General features: G+C 40.5%; 1 protein-coding gene and 1 pseudogene across 4 annotated transcripts in view; one reads left to right on the forward strand and one right to left on the reverse strand.

Moving 5' to 3' along the window:
- The window catches only part of LOC146464139 (uncharacterized), a 28,937-nt gene extending 4,972 nt beyond the window's left edge, over positions 1 to 23,965 (reverse strand). Inside the window, exons 1-16 of one of the 4 annotated variants that reach the window (XM_085130060.1) lie at positions 23,662 to 23,962; positions 19,059 to 19,411; positions 17,309 to 17,473; positions 16,415 to 16,525; positions 16,052 to 16,180; positions 11,876 to 11,969; positions 10,419 to 10,637; positions 8,624 to 9,000; positions 7,712 to 7,879; positions 6,933 to 7,043; positions 6,430 to 6,546; positions 5,752 to 5,842; positions 4,893 to 5,267; positions 3,874 to 3,996; positions 3,274 to 3,396; positions 1,946 to 2,077 (exon numbers count right to left, since the gene is read on the reverse strand). In XM_085130060.1, the coding sequence (XP_084986186.1) occupies positions 1,946 to 2,077; positions 3,274 to 3,396; positions 3,874 to 3,996; positions 4,893 to 5,267; positions 5,752 to 5,842; positions 6,430 to 6,546; positions 6,933 to 7,043; positions 7,712 to 7,879; positions 8,624 to 9,000; positions 10,419 to 10,637; positions 11,876 to 11,969; positions 16,052 to 16,180; positions 16,415 to 16,525; positions 17,309 to 17,473; positions 19,059 to 19,411; positions 23,662 to 23,740 (2,767 nt within the window). In that variant the 5' untranslated portion in view covers positions 23,741 to 23,962. Of the gene's footprint in view, positions 1 to 1,945; positions 2,078 to 3,273; positions 3,397 to 3,873; positions 3,997 to 4,892; positions 5,268 to 5,751; positions 5,843 to 6,429; positions 6,547 to 6,932; positions 7,044 to 7,711; positions 7,880 to 8,623; positions 9,001 to 10,418; positions 10,638 to 11,875; positions 11,970 to 16,051; positions 16,181 to 16,414; positions 16,526 to 17,308; positions 17,474 to 19,058; positions 19,412 to 23,661 lie in introns of all 4 variants that reach the window. The other 3 variants (XM_085130062.1, XM_085130061.1, XM_085130064.1) reach the window with 3 other exon arrangements.
- Positions 23,966 to 24,609: 644 nt separating this feature from the next.
- On the forward strand, positions 24,610 to 24,705 carry LOC146464140 (U6 spliceosomal RNA; annotated as a pseudogene).
- The last annotated feature ends 208 nt before the right edge of the window (positions 24,706 to 24,913 follow it).

Below are 24,913 nucleotides of genomic sequence, written 5' to 3' on the forward strand. Positions count from 1 at the left end.
AGCGCTATATAAATTGATTATTATTATTAAACAGGGTATCGCTACATGAACTAAAGGCTTAAACAGGATAAGCTTAGATGTCTGTTTATTGGTCTTTTCAAGAACGAAGGATCGATACCTAAAATACTGTTTTCAACAATGGAATGATCGTTGCCGATCATATGGAACGGCCAGCCAGCTCGGAGACCCAGTAATGTAACCTGTCGATGTCAGTTATTATTTGAAAAACAGAACTAACGTGAAATTTTGTTGGCTACGATTCATTTTCTGAACTTTCGATTATTAGATTGATTATTAGTATCGTTTTTAAAAATTGGCACTCTTAGAAAAGTTTCCGTCGATTTTGCTTTTTTTCCGGTGAATTTTTCCTCTTGAGTTTTTTCCCTTTACACCTTTTACGTGTTTTCTTTGCTTGCACATGCACGTGCACATGAATCCGCTGTTTGCGGTTTAATAAAAGCGTGGGAAAATCTTAGAAACTCTGACGGAATGTAGCGATCTGGAAAGTTGCGATGGTAAAGACCGTCGTGCAGTTAATATTTGTTCACCATGGAGGATTCGTCCAATGTTATAAGTTATCTTTGCTTTATATTAAAACTGAACTCAACAAAAGATTTAAGTATACCCTTTTCTCTGAACAGTGCGTTTTTACGTCCTTGCGATCCCTAACTTTTATATAACGTTATCTTTTCTAGAAATTTTCATTTTCTTGTCTTGGCAACTCGAAACTCGCAACTCGCAACTGCAACTCGCAACTCGTAACTCGCAACTCGCAACTCGCAACTCGCAACTCGCAACTCGCAACTCGCAACTCGCAACTCGCAACTCGCAACTCGCAACTCGCAACTCGCAACTCGCAACTGCAACTCGCAACTCGCAACTCGCAACTCGCAACTCGCAACTCGCAACTCGCAACTCGCAACTCGCAACTCGCAACTCGCAACTCGCAACTCGCAACTCGCAACTCGCAACTCGCAACTCGCAACTCGCAACTCGCAACTCGCAACTCGCAACTCGCAACTCGCAACTCGCAACTCGCAACTCGCAACTCGCAACTCGCAACTCGCAACTCGCAACTCGCAACTCGTAACTCGCAACTCGCAACTCGCAACTGCAACTCGCAACTGAAACTCGCAACTCGCAACTCCACAACTCGCATTCTTCGCACACCCATTTATATTTAACTCTTGAGAAAGATGTATTATTCGGTCAGTGACACAGGCATACTAGGAAAAGAAAAAACAAATTCGAGTGCTCCTAACAGAAGTTGAACTAAGGCCTTCTGATAAGTAATTCGGATGCTTTACTTCTGAGCTACGGGAGACCGAGTCGTGGGAGCTATCCCGCATAATGCTAGTAGTGTGTCGATCAATGGCATATGTGCAATGGCATAAATGTAATGGTATATTTTACTCTTGTTAGGAATAAAGCGTCTTACATTTCAAGAAACATCAGTGAGGTCACGCGTAAATGTGACGTAACACAATCTGACAAAGAGCGAGAGAAGGCAGCCATCTTGAAATAGTATCTTGCTTGTATTTTTGCACTTTCGAGATGAGATCCTTTGAATTTGGCCGGTTCACGGATATTGAAATAACTCTGCAACTCAATCGCAACAAAGTGGATGTGAAAAAAACGAAGATTACGGAAACGAGGAGAAACTTTCTGTGCTATGGAACGGAACAGAGTTCGAAGGCAATCCTTTGGGGCTATTTCTGATGCTACTTTGAGGATATAGGGCTTCAAACGACAAATGAGGTTGATACTATGCTTAGACCATTAATTTCATTTGCGTAGAAGTTAAGTTTTATATATTTTGCTACACGTCCGTATAAACACTCTGGCGATTTGAAAGACTAACCCAACATGAAAATGCTCTTCCTTAAGTTAAATGCTTTTCAAAGTGTTTAATTGAAATGGGGCGAGATCAATGCGACGTATTTACCTGACGGTTGCCAGCAGTGTGTTCCATTTCCTACGTGGGGCTGGTTACATGAGCAATTGAAGGATCCTAGAGTGTTTGTACATGAAGCAAAGCTGTGACAGTCGTGGACACCGCTGACACACTCGTCGATATCTGTGAAAAAAGAATGCAATACATTTAGCTGCATATGACTGTTATATAACCGTGAGCTAACGATGGTTAAGTAGGGTTTTTTGTACCACATTTGACCGTATAGATCAAAGTTTTTTTTTTTTTTTGGATAAAAACACTGGCCTTCGCTGTGTAGAGACCTAATTAACTTATTCTCTAACCGACGATGGCTGTTTGAAGAGTCGAAATGCAAAAAGGTAGTCTTACTGTTTTTAGAATAAACTTAATTTAACATCGTTCTTCATATTCTTGCATTTTCGTTTCGACAAGGTTTAGCTATGCGACTCGCTTCAAGGTGATTGTCTATTTCGCAAAATGGAAGAAGTTTTGAAGACAGTGAAAGAGTTAAACTCCTTCAGTGATTTACAGTAAAATGGTCTAGAGAAGGAATTTACTGTCACTGTAAAAAAAGGAGACTAGCTTGTCAATTAGCCTTATGGATAAAAAAGTAGGAGGCACCCGGTATGTCGATGTGGATTGTTTAAAATTTACAACCGCGGTTATCTTTAAAGACATGAATTTTTTGTTTATAAAATTATTATAGGGAAAGTTTACTCTGAAGTTCTTTTTTCTGTTACTACCTTATGTACTCGAATCAGGAATTACCCAACAGTTCGTTTCTTTGGCGAAATGTCACTTATATAAACTTTCGTCATACTATAACACAAATTCCTTTTGTTTTCGACCCGGCAAGTGAGTCACTTCAAGTAAAGATACCAGGAATAAGTCCAGCAAGTATTTTCTAAGCACCAACAGTGGCTCGGAAATTCGGGAAATCGGATTTTAGCCTCTGAAACTTTCTGCAGATCAGACTTTGTTGACTTGCACAAATACACTTTTGAGAAGGCCGTAAAACGTATCCGAAAGAAATCGTAACATGCAAAAGCTATTAATTGTAGGTGTTAGTTCTGTCCTCTTTTTGGCGTCGAGTCCTCGTGAGATACATTACGAGTTGTAATTCAGTCTCATATGTAGAACCAACGAGCAAAAGGCATGACGGACTTTACGAATGTAAATTGACCCCCTCCTTCGTATAAAGATTAATTGATGGAATAAAAAATACTGTAGTGCTTTGGGTCGTTGACATTACATTTTCCGAATAACAAGTGGTTCGTCTACAGTTTTTATAGTAAGGTAAAAGAATTAAAAAAAAAAAAAAGGTTTTTGCAGTCCCTTACCAGTACACGTTTTCCCATCGCCCGAATATCCAACTTGGCAAGAACAAGTGTATGATCCTTGCACATTACTACATGCAGCATTGACATCGCAACTGTGTGAGTTGGTAGAACACTCGTCTATATCTGCAAAATTCTCGGGAAAGTAAACGTTAGCACATTGGTATTTAATATCATTGCCATTAACTTTATTTGAAATTGTCATCATCATCATCATCATCATCATCATCATCATCATCATCATCATCATCATCATCATCATCATTAATTTAACGCCGGTCGTATGATTGTACTGGACTCAGGAAGTACCCAACGGTTCGTTTCTTTTTTTTTTGGCGAAATGTAACCTAAAATTTTGTAACAAAGAAAAGCAAATTCCTTTTGTTTCCGAATGAGAAATGTCTTACTTAAAGGGAAGATTCCCGGAATAAATCCAAATAGCAAAAATTCTCGAAGCATCAACGTTTATTCGGAAAATCGGGGAATAAGATTTAGCCCTTAAACTGTATTGACGCACACAAAAACAGCTTATGTACTCAGTGCAAGAAATTATAAACAATATATTATTCTTAACGAAGTAAACTGACAAAGGAATTCGCTTACCAGTACATGTTTTCCCATCGCCTGAATATCCAGCTTCGCATGTACAAGTGTATGATCCATGCACATTACTACATGCAGCATTGACATCGCAACTGTGTGAGTTGGTAGAACACTCGTCTATATCTGCAAAATTTTCGGAATAGTAAACGATAGCATATTAGTCATGAAATTGAAAATTGCCGTAATCCTTATTTCTAATAAACTATTATTGTCATCATCATCATCGTCATCATCATCATCATCATCATCATCATCATCACCACATCATCATCATCATCATCATCATCATCATCCTAGTTCCCAGTGAGATATTATACTTCTAATCACCATCACTATCATCACCACAAGCAAGTAAAACTGAACTGGAATTGGGGAGTGTCCCATAAACGTGCGCATGATTACTGACTGGTGTGTGATGTACTGAAAAATTTAGGTTAGAGTTATTGGTATAATTGGTTTTAAGATTAAACCATTGAAGGTTTCTCTATCCCCAAAGTTACACCAAGAAGTGAACGTACCCTCGGTACATTTGACAAGACTCACTGTCAAACTCGCAGTTATGATACGCACTGTAGTTGGTGGTCGCAGTTAAAGTTTTTGGATTTTTCAGTAAATAATTTATGTACATTTTTATAGCAAGTTGCTTCCCTTGTTGAATAATTTGTTTTTGCAATTTTTCTCCCTAACTGTAAGATCTGGCTACAATTGCACATAATTGTCCGTCTGGGAGTAAACCTTAAATCCCTCCGAGCTTGACATTTAAAGGAGCATAAACAGGCGCTGAGCACCCTGCCGCACCGCTAAATGAATTTGAGAAGTTATTTGAGTTAGCTTATTTTTTTTTCAAGTTTGCCATGGGAACCAGTCGGGAAGTTATATAACTCTTTACCTTAAGTAATTTTCGAAATCATAAATGGTACTAGAAAAACCCTTATTTTACAGTCACAAACCTATCATAGACTGGCTGAAATGTACTATTTAAAAGGTTATGCTGGACATAAATCTATATAGAAATTCACCTGTGAAACAAGTGAAGTTGTAGCAGTTATCACACGACACATCATTCCAAGTATAACCATGCTTGACACCAAGAGTATGCACACAGTCTTCCTCTCTCCAGTTGTTTGGTTGTCTTGGCGCCCAGAACCTAAAACTGCTTACTTCCTTGTTTGTCCAAACAAATGATCCTTCTACACTCTTATCATTTAGACCTATCCAGCTTCGTTCACCATTATTGCGATGCTGAATGTACACATTTTCTTCTTGATTGTGAATCGTCACCAGATTTGAGCTCATTGCAGAACAGTTTGATTCAGCAGTCAGCCAAGAGGCGCATGCAGAGCTTGTAAAGTAGCAGAAACCACCGAAGTAACTCCAGCCTGGTTTGCATATGTCTGCAATAAGAAGATCAAGTAAAATTCATTAGAAACTTCTCTCACTCCCTCCGATTTAGCTGTAATCCTCTTCTGGAACTCAATCAGTGCGTAAACGAAACCTGTGTGGTTTGTTGAGAAGGCTAAAAACTAGGGAAGCATTAAGCGTTATAGTATTAAACCGTAAAAGCAAATGCTATGTTAACCAACCAGCACCAGTGAGGCATTGGTTTGACGCCCGTTGGAAGGAATCAATACAATGTTTTCTGAATTATTCGACTTGAGAGTGTCTCTTCATTGATATCTTTCTATTTAAATTGCTTCCACTCATAATACAGTTTATGCTTAAAATTGTTGAAAGACAAGTTGAATCTGGTGGTAAATCTGGATTAACATAGAGTCCATTGGTTTCCTTCTACGTTTTCCAGAACTGCTTGCCAATTGCCTATTTGGTTAAAAATAATGGTTTTTCTAGTTAGACAATTAACTATTTCTATACTCCTACCTGACAAGACAGTGTATGATACAGAAAGTGGATCATACTTTGACACGTACAATTCCTTTAAACAAATTCGTGCTCCTGTCGTGTTGATATACTGCGAAACAGAACAAAAATATCTAAATTATGCCTCATTTACTTTGTACGTTGATTTAGTATTTGTGACCACCACTAAATAAGCAACTTAATGACTGTGCCACTTAAGGTAAATATAGGTTCCTTTATGACTGAGTGGGTAAGTGAGCTACAGATAGTTCGTTCCACGGCTTCTGAGAGAGATACGAGTCTATTGGATGATGTTGATAACAGAACTCATACACTGCTATCCGCAGACTATTTTCATCACAGGATGGGATTTGTCTTTTCATAGCTTCAAATTCTCATCCTCATTTAGCTTCAACATTTTAATTTGAGGATATATGCAGGAGAAAAAGCATTGGCCCTTCAACATGATTCGTAGTATGATGCGGTGTTGTCAAGAAAAGGCCACTGGAAAAGTTTTAGGTACTAACGATTACCACCATTGTCTGGGCAGAACGAAGGACTTCAGACGTAATCAGTTAAAATTAAAGATGTGTTTATCATTTCTAATTGCCTGTTAGGGAACTTTCTTTTTTTAAAACTGTTTCTTGATAACAACAATTAATGAATATAGAGTAGAATAAATTAGCGTCGTTGACTTACCTCTACCCAAGGTGTCATGGAATTGTGCATAGGATCTTGATTTCCACCAGTAGAGGAATGATTTGCTGATACAAAAACGCTCGGGGCATTTCTATACAGCTTAACAAAGTGGATATCCTAAGAGAAAGCAGGAGGATTATAACGGATTAGCCCCTTAACAATGGAACGAAAGGAAACTCAATGAAATTGTTTTAGTGATAGTGAAATTTCAGGAGAAAATTACGCCCATTTGAGATATTATTATAGCCCATTTTATAGTTCTGCGCCCAGTGACCTGGGGTTTGGATAGAAGCGAAGCTGGAACTGACTCTGTTTTGTTACAGCCTTCACTGCCATCACGTTTTTCTTATGCTCACTAGTTTCATTTTCATTTGAAAACCACTAAGGGGCAGGTTTTACTCCAGCCTCGCTTCCAACCAAAGGCCAGGTCACAAAACACACAGCTGTAAAATGGGCTACATGTATTGTAAATGATATACTGATGATAAATTAAACACACTGACCTTGCAGAATGCGTCATTGAAATCAGCAGGAGGGCGCTGAGAGTTTGCAAAATAAACTGAATTGAGTTCTGAGAAGACAGGCTTGTGTAACGACGAAAATGCCAACCATTTCTACAAAAGAGGAAAGAGGGACAAAACCAAGTGAATTTAGAGTGAAGAAACACGCGGTTTGAAGCTGAATAAAAAAAGATAGATATTGAATTGGATGATGAATCTTCTAGTCGATTTGCCATGATTGTGGCATTTTACTGCAAATAAGAGAATTCATTAAACATCACATGGCGAGATCGCAGCTCAAAGGATACGTGATAAAACCAAAGTACGAGATACAATGGAAACGATAAGCAAACTCAAATGGAACTGGGCTGGTCGTGTGGCGAGAAGAATAGATAACCGTTGAACAACCCGCATTACGCTCTGGACGCCCCGGGAACACACAAGGAACCGAGAAAGACCAAGGACGAGATGGAGGGACGACTTAGATAGTTTCCTAAAGGACTGGCACCGTGTCGCGCAAAACGTGGTCCAGTGGAGGTCAATGGGGAAGGCCTACGTCCAACGACGGACACTTAGAAAGTGAAGCGAATTCAATTCGTTTACCTGGAAATTCAAATTGTGGAACCCGATTGGGGAGTAAATAACAAAAGCTCTAATAAGCACAAAAAAACAAAAAGCTGCAGGATCCTGGAAGTAGTGCAATGACACCATAACAAAAAAATCCTTTTAGGTGAATTCAAAACATTTAAACAAAGACCATAAAAAAGATCTGGAATACTTACAACGTAAATGTCTTCGTGAGAGCCTGCATAATTTTGCAGTTCCCTCAAACATATTTTTAGAGAAGATCGCGTGATGTCTTCCAACCAAACACTTGCAGCGTCTCTCTTCAGTCCGGCGTGGTGGTGAGCTGCAGTAATAAACACCGAAGGTTTCTTTGAAAACGTCCCCTGTGGGAAAAAAAATAAGATGGTAGAACAATAAGTGTAAGGTCAAGTTGTTAAAAATGCTACCTTTACAGTAATTTAATTATTTTGCAGTAGAGGGGGGGGGGGGGGGGGCACAAATTTCTTAAAAGAAGAATGAGGGAATATAAATGAAATTCAGTGTCACGCACTGACGTTCAACCGAGAGGTTTCGAAGGTCAAGCTCTTTTTCCGAGACATTTTGTCACGCGACGTCGTTTATTGTAGGACACGCTTCCACATCACTTGATAAAGGTGTCATGACGGCGTCTAATGCACTTAACTAAAGATGACTTATTTGGAATCGCAGTTTAGGAAACTCTTTGCATCAGTTTTGAAATGGTTAGTGTTTTCACTGCTGCCTTAATACTTAGGTTAGATTAGGAGACTTGCACTCAAGGTGATACGTGTCTAATAGGGGTTACATTAAAAAGTGGTCAGGAGTGAAAATTTTAACATTATTGTAACTTTTGAAACTGAGAAAAAAGTCCTAATGAAATACCTTCCAAGCTTTGATTAAGTGGAACGTGGTATTTTAAGTCAATGAAAAAGATTAAATCAATACTGTCCAGCATTTATGCTGTTCAAGCTGGTTTCTATAACTCCTCAATAGTTGCAACTCAACAGAAATCCATTAATATCGAGGAGTGCCATTTTGTCCGTTACCACTGTTCATTAATGTAGTTATTGTAAAATCCCGCTCAACAACCATTAAAACAAATAACTTACCGAAGGAAAGTTCACGGTCTCACAAGTCGTCCCAGTCCACCACTGTGATACGCGCGTCTCTCCACTAATACCACCCACTGGAGCACCCTGGTAGCCCATCCAATCTACTGTCACGTTAGCTTTGGATTGACGTTCGTTAAATCCAGCCGCCATCACACACGCAGTGAATTGATGATAATTTACATGTTCAACCCAAGAAACGCTGGCATCATGGACATAGGACTTGTCAGAGGTACCAATGTGATTGACAGTAATCTGCACTTCAATGGGTTTGTCAGGATAGAAAACGTAAGGTTGGAAACGAATTACTTCGCAGTGGGAGTACCCCAGAGATGGAATGTGAGGCATGTGTCGGCGACCGCGTTGAAATGGAAATCCTGTAAAAAAGGCATAGACCGGCTTTTACGAGTGGACATAAAATATGTGATACACACAAAGAAACAATTAATTAAATAAAGCTAACAACAACTACGAGATAAGTTCGACTCTTCAATTTAATTGTATTAAGTTATCAAGCCATGTGTATTTTACTTATCTCTTCGCTTTCGATCGAGTAACTGTAAAAGTTACAAACTCATGTACTCTTATCGGTAGAAAGTACGTTTTGGAAAAGAAAAAACGAAAGTTACTTGTAGTTTGAAGTGTGTGAGAATACACCTTTGCAAAATTTTTGAAGTTTTTTCAACGGCATGCAGCCCGTTGTATTAACATACGAGCTCCTGAGTGAAGTTGTTTTATCTTACCAAACAATGTACCACACAAAAAGTCTCCATGGGGTTAATACAATTGATAGCTGAAAAATGTCAATTTTTTTAACTGATAGCTGAGAAACATTACGAAAAGTCTTATCTGAGTCTGCTGAGATGGCTAATCTTTGCCTGCGTATGTAGTGTGAATATTACTTGTAATCACTTGCCAATAAATGTGAAGAGAATAAGCTGCTATGCTAACGAAGATGTCCTGGAGCTCCTCACAAGTTTTTTCTTGTATGGTAAAGCAGTGTTTGTAGTGTCTCGAAAGAAATCGGAATCACTCGAACTTTCTTCGGAACGCTTCGGATGATAGTCGGCGCAGTTCGGTAAACGAGAGGGACATACCGTCAATACGATACATAACCGCAGAAAACACGTTTGAGCGAAAAGTTAACTGAGCTGTCATGTGTAACATAGGTGAGAAATGGCTTAGCCTGATAGCTGAAAGTACAGCACATCCTCATGACATGATGCTGCGTCTAAAACTACGAATGTTATATCACAGCAACGATACTCTCTTGGCCCGTTTTGCCTGTTGTTATTTGGATCAATGTTTGTTTGTTTCGTTTGAAACATCTTTCTGTGCCCAATGTGTTTTGAAGACATAAGTGGAATTAAGGATGGTGGCTACTTTTGTTGCTGCGCATACCGGTTACGTTCTGCGCATCTCGAGATACTCGGGTTTCCTATGGGTGGTGCTTACTAATACAGAGATATTTTTGGGCGGTTCAAAACTATAAGAAGAAAGCAGATCTTAGCAAGTGCTCTTTGCACTCAAGAAGAAAATTGGGTGTAACCATGCTTTTCTCAGAGATATTTAAGCTTCAATTTGAAAAGAAAAAGAAAAAGAAAAAAACAAAAAGGAAAAAAAAACCCCGCCATACATTGCTTTGTATTTTAATGCTGCCCCGCTGTCCCCAATTTTCTTTCTGGATTCCAGTATCCCATGCCAAGATCTGCTTTTCCCGCATAGTCATAAACTGTGCAAAAATACTTCTGTATCAGGAGGCATCGTCCTTAAACGTACTTGTAAATCAACGTACCTTCACAACTACCAGGATGTTGCACTGTAAAATTCAATTGCAGCAGACACATTTGTTGTTCAAATAGGCAGTTGTTGTCATATGTAGTTCCGTTTGAAGAGCAGATTGGTTCTTGGAAGGATGGACAACTGTCAACGCTTACACAACGAGCATCATGAGGTCCAAAAGCCTTACACAAACAGTGGTAGTCGCAACTGACATCTAAACACGGATCCAAATCTAGAAAAAGTGTTCAAGAGAAAGAAAAAAGTTACTGTAGTTATTCGTCAAGTAGAAAAAAGTACCTTTTGATCGGAGGGGAGGGGGAATGGGGGCAAGACTTGAGGCTGCAGTAACAGGGCGACAAAGCGGTTACACGCGACGTCTGATTGGAGCAAAATTAAGCTAGCTCAGAAAACCCGAAGTACACTAACATTGGCATCGAGCAGTGAGAATTATGGAAATAGGTTCTATGTTTTAACGTACCTAGAAACACAGCCCGGCCAAAATTACAGCCAACAAATTTACCGGAAATGGAAACTTAACCCACCCAGATGAATATCTTAAGGGACTGCGTAATTTTAAACGGCACCTTTTGTACCGTGAAAGGTCTTGTCAACCCTGGTGCATACGTCTAGGAAAAAATCGACATCTTGGACATACAATGTATTGAACTGAAATTAAATGAAAATCAACTAATCGGCGACCTCCAGGTTCCAACACAAAATAGATTAAAATATACAATTCATGAAATGGTCAAAAATATAATGGGGTAGATGTATTTAATAGTTACTCTAGTGATCTCAAACAACTTCACTGTAAACCAACGTTTAAGCTCAGGTAAAAATTCAACATAGATCGATTAAATGTTTTCTTTCCATACGATTTACTTATTCTTTCGTGTATAGTTAGTTATCCTGGCTAGATGAAAACTGTCTTGGTAGCCCAATCATAAATCTGTAGAATGCTGTAATTTCAATCATCGAATGAGTACTGTCTTTTGTAAGCAAGTTAGGAAGGCTCTTCTAGATAAGCCTAGAAAGGTTTCTTAGATTTCCTGCTCAATATTGTTCTACTAGCAATGAGAGGCCTATTGGCCATTGAAAGAAACAGTTGAATCTGAATGGGCGCATTTGATTGACAAAAACAAAATGTTTTTCAACAGTAAACATCGCTATACTTGTGATTCGTGATTTGAGGAAAAACAGACTCGTGATTCATGATTGGCAACCACAAAGAACCTAATTAAAAGGCCCTGTAGCTAGTGTAGAACTTTTGCAGATGTCAGACGCCGACAAAATTAACTGTAAAGGCTGTTTTTCTTTTCGCTTCCTACGTCATTTTTAAGAAGTGTAATAGTATCATATGTGTCATGTGTGACTGGCAAGCTGGAGAACGAATTTAAAAGACAAATATTTAGTGTATAGAACAGAAGAAGTTAACTCGTATTTGTTCTTCACTTGCCACTTTTTACGTACCTCCAATAACCAGGTAATCAACTTCAATGGTGTCTTTACTAAAGTCTCTGTCATAGGTTTTCACACAAATCTCCATCTCTTTCGTAGATGTGTGCTAAAATTGAACATATCTGTTAAATTTTGCTTGATATAGCTTCCAACACAATGTGACAAGTAAAAGCTAGGGCGGGTGATTGAAGGAAAGTGCCCGCGCTTATTTAAAACATCTGTTCCTTTTGTATCATTTCAATAATTTTTTTTTTAATTTTCCTAATCTGCAAACAGACGCTACAAACTTCAGTGACTGTTTTGTACATAATAATCATACATGCCACTGTAAACATCGTTTTTATTTTTCCAGTTCTTCACTGACGATGTTATTGCGCTGGGGCTATACGGCGTACTGGGGCGCGTCCCCCGGTTGGTGAATGGGGGAGCCCTCCCTTTGGGGGGTTGCATCTGAATAATACGGAATAGGGTGCCGCGGACCAACATAGCCTAGGAGAAGCAAAACTCTGATTCCAAAACCGGGCAGGTTGAGCTCGTTAGCCTTCGCAGGCAGTTCATCTAGGAGACAGAATACTCTGATTACAAACCCGGACAGATGGGGTTCGTTAGCCTTGGCAGGCAATCGTCTAGGAGAAGAAAACTCTGATCTCAAACCCGGGTAGATGGAACTCGTGAGCTATGGTCGGCTATCATCTAAGAGAAGGAAACTCCAAGTGAAATCACCCCTCCCTCCAGGCCGGGGGTTAGACACAGGGCTAACAACCCTGTTCTGTAAAAAAAGTCTTGTTACGGAAACAGCAACAAAGGAAAAGAACACTTCTAGGTGTGACAATGGAAGCCACTGACAGGAGGATGGAAGTCTTAAGCGCCAAAACCAGAACCAGAATTGGTTTCTGGAATGTAAAAACCATGTATGAGACCGGGAAGCTAGCCCAAGTTACAGCAGAGATGAGGCGCTACAATCTACACATTCTTGGAGTCAGCGAGAGCCGATGGACAAGATCCGGTAGATACGGAACCAACACGGGAGAGAAAGTGCTCTACAGTGATAGAGATGACGATCAGCACCACGAAGGAGTCGCAATCATCCTTAAAAAGGGAATGGAAAAGTGCTTGATGGAGTGGAAGCCTATGAACAGCAGGCTGATGAAGATCAGATTGAGAGGGAAGCACATCAATACCACCATCATCCAGTGCTACGCACCAACCAACGACAGTGAGGAAGAGTGCAAGGAGGCTTTCTATGAACAGTTGCAGGCTGAACCGGAGAACACACCAGGACATGAAATGAAGATACTGATGGGCGACTTGAATGCCAAAGCTGGAAGTGATAACACTAACTACGAGAGAGCCATGGGTAAGGAAGGATGTGGAAGCATGAACAACAATGGAGAGAGACTGCTGGAATGCTGCGGGACATACGACCTTGTCATTGGCGGGACTCTCTTTCCACACCCAGACATCCACAAACTTACCTGGTGTCCCCCCCAACGGCAGAGACAAGAATCAGATCGACCACCTGATGATCAACGGGATGTGGAGGAGATCGCTACAAGACGTTAGAGTGAGGAGAAGAGCAGATGTTGGCAGTGATCACCACCTTGCAACTGCAACTCTGAAAGTGAAACTGAGAAAGAATGGACCTGTGAAACCAAGACAACAACAGTTTGATGTGGAGAAGCTGCGCGACCCCAAAGCAAAGAATGCCTTCATCCTTAAGCTGAAGAACAAGTTCCAAGCTTTGGCAGATGCTGAAAACTACACCCAGACAGAGTCAGAAGGAATCGACACCGCGTGGAAGCAAGTAAGATCAGCCTACACACAAACCAGTGAAGCTTGCTTAGGAAGAGGACGAAAGAGGAGGAAAGAGTGGATAACAACGGATACCTGGAAAGCCATTGAGAACAGGCGAACCCTTAAGAAGAGAGTGTTGGAGACCAAGTCAGAAAGGCTGGAAGAGAGGTACAAACAACAGTACAGGGAAACTGATCAAACAGTGAAAAGAATGGCTAGGGCCAACAAGCGGGCCTACATGGAAGGCCTTGCAAGGGAAGCAGAAGAGGCCGCGGCCAGAGGAGAACAAGTACGAGTGTACAAAATCACTAAGCTCCTCAGCGGCAAGTACCGGGGATCCACAGACACACCCATCGCAGATAAACAGGGACGGACACTAACAACAGAAGCGGAACAAGAGGCGAGATGGGCAGAACATTTCAGCGAAGTTCTAAACAGACCACCACCAACCGCTCCAGCGGATGTACAGGACCCGGCTAAAGACCCGGATGTAAACACAACGCCACCTGAGAAACAAGAAATTGTGGCAGCCATCAGATCCCTCAAAAACGGAAAGGCCCCTGGTCAAGACAGCCTCAATGCAGAACTCTTCAAGCTTGCAGCGCAAGTTCTTCAGCCACTCTTTACAGCCATCTGGGACGAGAAACAACTACCAGAGGATTGGACAGAAGGCGTCATAGTAAAGATCCCGAAAAAGGGAGCCTTGAGCAATTGTAACAACTGGAGAGGAATCACCCTCCTGTCTGTTCCAGGCAAGATCCTCGCAAAAATCATCATCAAGCGAATTGAAGAGGCAGTGGACCAGCAACTCCGAAAGGAGCAGGCCGGTTTTCGACCAGGAAGAGGGTGCACAGACCAAATATTTACTCTGCGAAACATCATCGAACAGTGCACAGAATGGCAGAGACAGTTGTACATCAACTTCGTAGACTTTGAAAAGGCCTTTGATAGCATCCATCGAGAGAGATTATAGCGCATTGTCAGGGCATATGGAATACCGCAGGAGATTGTTCTTGTCATCAAGAGTTTCTACAACAACTTCACATTCAGGGTAGGAAGCAGCGAGACCAGCTTCAGCGTGAAGACAGGTGTTAGACAAGGCTGTTGTATGTCTGCGATGCTCTTCAACTTGACAATCGAATGGTTGATGAGGCAGACAACAGCAGGCCAAGCGCGAGGTATCAGATGGACCCTCTTGACACAACTTGAAGATTTGGACTTTGCTGACGATCTAGCACTTATGTCGCATACCCACCAGCACATGCAGGAGAAGACGTCCCGTCTAAATACCTTTGCACAGCAAGTAGGCTTGAAGATCAGCCAGAAGAAGACGGAGGAATGATGCTGAACGTATCAAACCCATCACCTGTCACAGTAAATGGAGAAGATCTACCAACGACCGAAGAATTTACATACCTTGGGAGCACTGTCAGACATGACGGTGGGGCAGGCAGCGTCATCAAGAACCGCCTCAGTAAGGCCAGAAATGCGTTTAGAATGATGAACAACGTTTGGAAGTCATCCCAGTACAGCACCAAGACCAAACTAAGACTGTACCAGAGCTGTGTAAACTCCACCCTACTGTACGGCTCGGAATGTTGGAAGATGACAGAGAGCGACCTCAACAAGCTGTCCACCTTCCACACGAAAAACCTCAGAAGAATCCTACGTATATTCTGGCCTGAAACCATCTCCAACCAAGAACTTCTTGCTCGCTGCAACCAGGACAGCATGGGAACCATCATTATGCGAAGACGATGGAAATGGATCGGACATCTCATGCGACGGGAGCAAGACAACATCACTCGCACAGCCCTTCACTGGACACCGGAGGGGGGATGCAGGCGAGGACGACCCAAGATCACCTAGCGTCGGACTGTGGAAGCAGAACTGAAGACCTTACATCATACCTGGGGAACCATTCAGAGGCTGGCCAGGGACAGACAGGAGTGGCTTAATTTTGTTGCTGCCCTACATGCCAAGCCGGCATATGGGCATGAGTGAGTGAGTGACTAATTGTTGGTTTTGATTTCATGTCAATTTGAAGAGGGAAAGAACAACCCTCCAGGTGTCATTGAATTAATGAGAGGGTGCTCAGCTAAGGGACGCACAATCAACCTTTCCCTCGTCAAAAGTGCTTAGACTTCTAAAGCGCTCAGAGTTAACAGTTTTTTTCCTGAGCGTGGACGTCTTCCATTTATGTAAGGATAACATGCTTCTTATTAAATTCACGTAAGTAAATAAAGTAGTGCATGAAACGATAGATTGGTGACTTGCTTGTGCAAATCATAGAGATATAAGCAAAGCTGACCCAGTTGCTCCAAACATTACTTTTTTTTTACCCTTGATGAAATGGTTAAACTAAAAAAAACCACAACAACAAAAACACCTTACCTCAACCCAGGCGGTAATTGCGTCACATCCTGACCCTGTAGACAGCCCCGAACTCTTGTTGTTGTAAATGCGTTTTGGCGTCACTACTGCCACAGGAGGAGCAAAGAATGGTTCTGTGAAGTTGATTTTCTGTAACAAAAAAATATAGCTTTTTTCAGACACAAGAACAAGTATTTACTTTTATAATGGTTCAGATCATATTTAAAAGGAACAAGTCTGCCAATTGGGCTGAGGTCATGCAGTAGATTGGATTAGGTTACTGAGAACTTCAGTACTCTGATCTCGTCTTAATCAACGAAACAAACAAACAAATCAGAAATGAATGAATAAATAATGATACTTTTTCTACTGACCACTTCTTACCTTACAGAAGGCGAAGCTTTCTTGTTGAAGAAGAGAGTTATTTTTCGCAAACAGTAAGCTGCCAGTCAAGGTAAAGTTCTCGAGACTCAGGTTGGTAAATGCTAACCAGTTCTGCAAGGCAACCATAAAGATGACCAAATAGGAAAGTCAACTATTGTTTTCCGGACTATGACCTTTTTTCCTACTTCCATTTGTTTTAAGGCCCTTTTGTCAAGTTTAATTTGCCTATCTAACATCAAATGAGACAGGCAAGCGCTTAGTTGTATATATTTTTGTTTACGTTTATTGTCGTTGTCATTTTGACTTGTGTTTCTTCCCTTGACCTAAAACCAGAACGGGGTCATTTCTTTATAAGTGAAAGATTTGACTCAGTAGATTGAGTCAGTGAAATTAATATTTTTGGATTAAGCATGTGTGTTCAAAAGCAAAATTAGATTTTAATTATATCTTAGAACAACAATAGTAATAATTTATTAACGAAAAATACCATTGAACTGAAAAAAAAAAGTGAATTGCGGTAAATTTACAAATGCTCAAAAGTCCAAAAATATTTTCTCTTAAATTTGGTACTGGGTTACAATAGTGTGTTTACAACTGGGAATAAAAAATGTAAATATTAAACTTAAAGGTTGTAATTATAATTTATAAATACATGGTCGGAAAAAACTTATCGTAAAACGTCCGATTAGTTCTACATTTTGGCTTTGTGAGTGCGTTCGAATCGCAACGCTCGTGTAGTTTCATCCGCTCTGCTAGCAGGGGGGGAGGTGGTGTAAACGCAATGATAGTCGGTAGATCTATGTGAAATTCCGCTCGCTTATAGATTATCTCGCCTGGAGTTGAGACGAGTTAGCAATATCTTACGCAGGAAACAACAGTAAATAAGTTACTCACAATTTTGATGTTTTGGTGTAGGCCATCAAAAATCCTGGTTTCTCTGAGACATAGCGTAAAACTTTCCTCACTCTGATTGTTAATCCACACAGCCATAGCATCTTGAGGTTTCCCCGGAGACAGGTGACTTGTGGTTGCAAGAATAGTTGGCGCAGACAAAAATCGCTGGGAAATCAAACATTAATGAAATTAACTGGCTTGAAACTACACAAATGTAGGGTGAGGTATAAGCAGCTAAGGATAATATAAATAAAGAACCACCAGTTGCATAAATGGCACATGAGTGTATGATTATATGCGATTGAGGATATTTTATTTGGGGGAGGGGTGGGGGGAGGGGGGAGGGGGGAGGGGCACACATAGCGTCACTTGTTTCCCATGATATAAAAATGAAGATAGGAAATAATTTCACTTGCGTTTTGTCAAAATTTTAATAATTATTACAATTTTGACAAAACGCCATATGAATTTGATTCTAAATTCCTAGCTACAGAAATCGTACGTGGCTTGTGTTGAGCTGTTTCGGACACTATGACTGTCACTGAGACCAGGTTTTGAGTAAGATTTTGAGAAAATTGATGCTTTACCTATTGGCATTTGGGATGATAGGTCATGTTTCATACATTATTTTCTCTTTTCCCGAGGAGTGGGGGGGGGGGGGGGGGTTACTCCTCGGAATTTTTGGTGGGGGTGTGTGACCTGGTTCTTCAAACCATGACCCTGCTCCAGACCAAAATACCCTTTTTTAGGTAAAGGTAAAGGTAAAGGTAAACGTAAATATAGGTAAATATAGGGAAGAAATCCCCCTCCCCGGTTTCTCTTCCACCACAAAACAACTTTTGGCACCCATTATATGCTGATAAGGGGGAGAGGGATAGGGGAGAGATGCGAAGACCTTTTTGACTTTGAAACATTAGCGTATGGGTCAAGTTTAATTTTATCCTATCAACTTGGCCTCATCTACACGTGCCCGTCGCTAATACACCTTTAAGCATTGAAGTATTAAGTACTGCAGACTAATTGGCGACACTATAAATCAGTGAAATAAATATACAAACTGAAATAACATTTGCGGCTAAAAGTCCCAACTGGTAGGGGGCAGACCTGTTGGTCATAGCCTTTCTATCCTCCCTTTCTATCCTACCCTGCCTTGCGGGTGTTTAAGACATGAGCTCAAAAATGCAGCTTTTCAGACCAGTTAGGAAAAGATCCTGTTGCAGATTGCCAGCGAAAACCAAATGTTGACGATGAGTGTTTCAAGAGCTTGGTTGACATCCTGTAACGGATAATTAACTTTGGTGAATAAAGTTGGAAATTGATGCACTGCTTTTTTTAAAAAAAGCCTTTTAAGTTTTCTCTAAGACTGGTAGAAAATGTTTGGCGATTGCTCAACCCTCCCTCCCCCGTGGAAAAAGGTGCTCCCCTATATAAGTCATATAGTTACCTGCGGTGCCAAAGGGGTATGGTTTTCAAACCATTTGGTCTAAAAGTGAAAAATGGGTATGGATTCGAAAGAACAGATCTGAAAATAGGTCTAAATTTGAAAAAGGGTACCAAAAAATTACATATTTCGGTCTGAGATAGTTTCAGGGTTTGGACACCCGAGCCACCCACCCCACCAAAAATTTCGATTTGTAGCCCCCCCCCCCCCCCCCCCCCCCTCCTGTGTTGAACAGGTGACAAGAAAACACTGTTACTTTACACGCGCTTATCTCTGGAAACTGAAAATTCATCAGAAACTTAGACTGACCTGTGGGAAGTCAATCTTTTTGCACTCCGTTCCAGTGGTCCAAGAGTTCAAGGCGGCAGTTCCTACTTGAGCGCCAGAAGGAACAGATTGAACCGCGATCCAGTTCACTTCCGCAGCTCCATTGGAACCGTCACCGTATTCGGAAATACAGGTTGTGAATTGACTTGTATCCTCTGATTCCACCCAAATTGCAGCACCATAACCACGGGATGGGTTTTTGACTGAATGTTCAAATGAAGCGAACACCTTAACTTCCCTTCCGCCAAAAGGCTGCGCGAAAGAGACCTTCTGGCAAGCAAATAGTCCTGGATTGGCTGTTGTCACGTTGATTTTTCCTATCTTGAATTTAGCCGCTGTGAATAAAGAAAGGAAAGGAAACGAGTTCGCTAATGTCTCTTTCTGTTTGGTATTTTGTTTCTCACCATCTTCAAGTCTAGTTACCGCCATTAATCTGCATCTCAAGCCTAAATCTTTATTTAACTGACCAGCTGAAAATTAAAGGCCAAATACGCTGTAGCCAGCGATCAATTATTGTAAAAAGGCAAGTTTTCTTTTTGAAGAGCGTAAGAAGATTTTCATCAAGCTCCCTTACTGCCAAAGAAATGAAAAACTTAGCAAAACTTTTGTTTCAAAGCTGAAAAATGTCACGGGTTTCAAACACATTTTCATCGTCCTCTGGCAAACAAGGCAAATCAAAGGTCTTTTTCAACTTTAAGGACAAAACCACTCACAGATCGCGTGTGGTCTACAAAGGCGACTGTTTTTGCGGTGTTGATTACATCAGCGAAACCAGGAGAAATGTGGAGATGCGAATCATGGGAACATTCGAATCCCTCTTATGACTGTGAGTCTGCCCGTCAGTTAAACGCAAGAATCCGACCCATTCTTTTAGTTGGCGAATACTTTGTACGGCCCAATCTTTTCACAAACGCAGAATCATTGAAGGCTTAATGATCCAGCAATGGAGCCCCAGTCTGAATAAACAAGTCCATTCTTACGTAGCGAAACTGTTCCCAACGTTAATCACCTAAAGCATATAAAGTATGCACGTAGCGGACGGTCCTTTTTACCCTGAGAACGACTGGTATTAGTGAAAAACGTTTGGTTTTTTTAGCCTTGTAAATATAATTGTAAATCATAAATTATATTTAAATTGGTTGAATTGGACGTAATTATTTTATATAATTATTTACTGTTTGTTGGACATGTGCGCGTCACCCCCAAAATTTTGTTAAAGGGCAAGTTGACGACGAATTGAAAACCAGCTGCAGGCCTCAATAAAACAAAATGTCCTATCATATATAGAACAAAATAAGACCCCAATTGATTGCAGGCACCTTCAGTGCTTTGCACAAATAGCACAAGGGTGAATAGAATGAGACAAAACCGCAACGGGAGATGGTACTCGTCAGAAATCTTGCATTAACTGAAGATAAAGCTTCTCTTTGTGAATATTACATCACTGGTAGTACGTGTTGGAATGATATCTATCTTGAGAGCATTTTTTCTCTGATACTGATACTGATAAGTCCACTCAATTTGCATTTAATTCTTGATGTTGGACCATTTGATGGAAACTGATGCCTTGTTGACTTTATTTCTGTTTCAAATTGTATTTTGTACCAAGCTGTTCTATTGTCTCATTGCTCAAGGCCGTGAAAACACAGGTGGTCTTCTTACTCACAACAATGGTTAACCTTTAGTTTGGCGAGGTGTGGATAGGGTAAAATGGACAGAGGCGGGGTGCAGGGTATTAGGCATTTGTATGGAGGAAATACTGTGCCTTTGGAAGGGCGATGGGAGCCATTGTTTTGCAAGCTGGATGCAGAGACGGAGAAGTCTTGCAATCTTATATCGTCGAGAAAAGGATTGAGATCATGGCGCAACAAATATTTTGATCTCAGATATTTCACATCGCACCTGTTTCTGGCGGAATAGGGAATAATATAAGGGGGTGGGGGGGGGGAGGTCATACGAGTTACGTGCCTTTTTAGCTGTCACGGTTAGCGTGTTCGCCAGTAGGAACGTGACTGTTATTTTTTAATCTTAAAACACTTAAGACGAAAGCTCGTAAATATTGTAAATATTGTATTGCTTACGTGTTGTTTACTCTGCAAGAATCACAAAGGGAACTTAAAGGCTAGGGTGTTCTTACGCGAGATTTAAGCTATCAATATATTTTCTCTATTTAAGAATATGACTGGAGTCTTTGCTGTTCGATTTAACAACTTGTAATTCTAATTGATAGACGTAAGTTAGCTTGTTACAGAACATTCCAAAGGATGGTCGAATAGTATTTCTACGACAATCATAGATGTGTTGTTTAGCTGTAATTAATAACTGAATGAGTAATAAAAAGTCATCCTTTTTATCCCAAATTTCTAAAAGCTTATCCATTTAAGAGAGTTCTTCTAAGATTATACCCTTATTTTTAACCCAGTTTACGATCCGCAGCAATTCATCAGTACTACGATCGTAATTTGAAAATGTTAAGATGCGTGCTACGCGATTTTGTAATTTTTGAAACTTTTGAGAAAGACTCTTAGAACATGATCCCCACACCGAACTGCAGTAATCGAGATGAGGTTGGACTAATGAATTTTAAATGGAAAGTAAAGTCTAATATGGGACCGAATACCTACCGTTCAAAAGCGCCCATACCAGAAGCAATCTTTTTAGAAAGCTTATTGATATGACACTCCCAAGTTAGATTTTTATCAATGTGTACACTTAAGGATTTAACAGTCGAGACTCGTTTTATCGGAAACTAGTTGATATTAGCAGTAGGATTGGCTGTATAATTTAGAAGCCTTTGCAATATAGACAGTGGCTGCCACAAAAAGAAAAAAAAAAACTCGCATTGTACAGTAACTGATCCAAAAAAAGTAATGATAATGGCGTGAGACCAGAAATAATCGAGTCGCCAGTTTCACTAAATTGTGGATGTATTCTGATATAGGTCGAGTGATGTGTTGATAAAAAAATATTTGATATACAGCAACCAGGAGTAGCGCAATTGTTCGATTAAATACTCTGTATGATTCAAATAATCTAAAACATCCGATTAAAAAAGCGAGAGAAAGAAAGCCGAGAGAAAATAAAAAAAATGCCATCGCATGCATGGAAATAAAAAGGGCGCTTGTATCGCGTATCGAGGCACGTGCGTTTTTAATCAGTGAAGACAGAATCTAAGCTCATTATATTCAACTGGAACAGATTATCTGGCGGAAGCTTTAGAGCAACAAATAACTCGGTGAAGGACGAAACAAGATAACCAGCTTAAGTTACACGGAATTGGCTTGTAGTAGGCATCCTTCAATCTTGGGAGACAATGGTGTGCGCCCTGTTGGGTGAGTGTTTCTTATATGAGAAAAGGGCCGGATGTGGCTCAGCAGTCCAATCCTAGCATGTCAGTCTCTGCCACCATTTTTACACGCAAAGTTAGATGGCTGGTTTGTGTCCGCGGTTTGCTGTCTCTCTCTACGTTGTGTCGGTTTGTTCTCCAGCTGGAGGTTCCTCTTCTCCTCTCCACTCCTGACACCATCACGGCAAGATGCTAGCCGTCTCTGTCGTCTGCCATCTTTTCCAAGCTGTCTGGGTTCATGTTCGTCAGTTTCTGGTCCCGCTTGCAGACGTCCTTATAGCTGAGAGCTGGGCGGCCTATAGTGCGGCATCGCGAGGCTAGCTGACCGTACAAGAGGCGACCGTCCACCATACGGTGCACGTGTCCCAGCCACCGTAGTCGACGCCGACAGAACATGAGATGCATACTGAACGAGCCAGCCTTCTCTTTCCTTCTCCTGCCATCTCTCCCTCTCTTCTCTAGGTAACGGCTTCCAATTATGTATAAATTTCGTAAAATGCCGATCTTGCTGATTTTTTATAATGTTGCTTATTTGCATCTCAGTTATTTCCATTGTTCTTTACTAAGGTGAGAACAACTACCGTTCGGATAGCCAGCTGAGCAAGCCTTTCCGTGGTCGGGGTTTGCGTTTTTTTTTTCCCTTTTTTTTTTTTTTTTTTTTTTTTTTTGCTATTTGAACGCGCGTAAACTGGGACGAGAGCGGAGGAAAAAACAAAAAAAAAAAAGCAAAACAAACAAACAAAGAAAAAAGAAGGGGGAAGGGGACGGGAAGGAAACCCTTGCCCTCAAATCCCGCGGTTTGAAAAGCGCCTAATTGATATTTGAGGCTTCGGTGAATTCAAGGCTTGATACTTTAACAATGCCCTGCAATGCGGGCATTTTCGGGCGGCGGACGGCAGCCTGAATTTCCGTTAGCCGTTAGTCCATCGTGAATCACCTAAAGCAAAAAAATATGCATGTAGTGGATGGTTCTTTTTACCCTGAGGATGACTTGATTAGTCGAAAACTTTGGTTTATATCTTTTTTTTAAACTTTTTAGCCTTGTAAATAATATGTTAAATCACACAGTTTTTTAGACCTAAGTCGAAATGGATGGAATTATTTTATATTGTTATTTGCTGTTTGTTGGACATGTGCGCCTCACACCCAAAATTTTGTTAAAGGGCAAGTTGACAACAAATTGAAAAACCAATTATCAATATCACAGAACAAAATAAGACGCAAATTGATTGCAGGTACCTTCCGTGCTTTGCAGAAACAGCACAAGGGTGAATAGAATGAGGCACAGCTGCAACGGGAGATGGTACTCGTCAGACATCTTGCATCAACTGAAGATAAAGCTTCTCTTTGTGAATATTAAATTAATGGTAGTGCGTGTTGGAATGATATCTATCTCCAGAGCATTTTCTCCGATACTGATACTGATCAGTCCACTCAATATGTATTTAATACTTGATGTTGGACCATTTGATGGAAACTGATGCCTTGTTGACTTTATTTCTGTTTCAAATTGTATTTTTTACCTACTTGTTCTGTTGTCTCATTGCTCAAGGTCGTGAAAACAAAGGAAGTCTGCTTACTCACAACAATGATTAACCCCTAGTTTGGCGAGGGTGGAATTCGGGATAGAGTGAAATGAACAGAGGCGGGATGCTGGGTATTAGACAATTGTATGGTGAAAATACTGTGCCGTAGGTAGGGCGATGGGAGCCATTTTTTTGCAAGCTAGATGCGGAGACAGAGAAGTCTTGAAATCTTTGTCGTGGAGGAAACGATTGAGATCATGGCACAACAAACATTTTGATCTCAGATATTTCACATCGCGCCTGTTTCTGGCGGAATAGGGATTATTATTATTATTATTATTATTATTATTATTATTATTATTATTATTATTATTATTATTATTATTATTATTATTTTATGTCATACCACCAAAATAAGGTAAAACAAAACGCGCAAAATATAAGACCGTAATAAACTGTAGTGTCCCTCTTTAACCAGTTTACAATAGAGCGAAAACGTACAAAGACGTTTCACTAGCTTTCTGTATTGTTTACGTCATTTGCACGAGCTAGTGATGAACAGACAATGCTGGGTGTATTTCGACACTCTTAACAGAAAAGAGAAGCCAAAAATAACAAACTCTTTTTGCAATTCATCATTCGATGGTTTTACAAATAATACGCGCGGACATTATGCACATTGCTCGTATTTTAGAGAAGATTAGCATGGCCCCCGCGCAAGGTTGACAAGCAAATTCGTGAAACTTTTGTCTCTCGCTGAAATTCCCATCAGTAATATTTTTGCTCAATTATTCAAGTCTAGTTTCCGCTATTAATCTGAATGATCCCAAGCCCAAATCAGTGTCTAACTGACCAGCTGAAAATTAAAAGCCAAATTCACTGTAGCCAGGGACCATTTATTATAAAAAGGCAAGTTTTGTTTTTGAAGAGCGTAAAAAGATTTTCATCGAGCTCCCTTAATGCCA

Source organism: Pavona decussata, unplaced genomic scaffold (assembly GCF_977016875.1).
Source record: "Pavona decussata unplaced genomic scaffold, jaPavDecu1.1 SCAFFOLD_168, whole genome shotgun sequence".
Classification (NCBI taxonomy): Eukaryota; Metazoa; Cnidaria; class Anthozoa; order Scleractinia; family Agariciidae; genus Pavona; species Pavona decussata.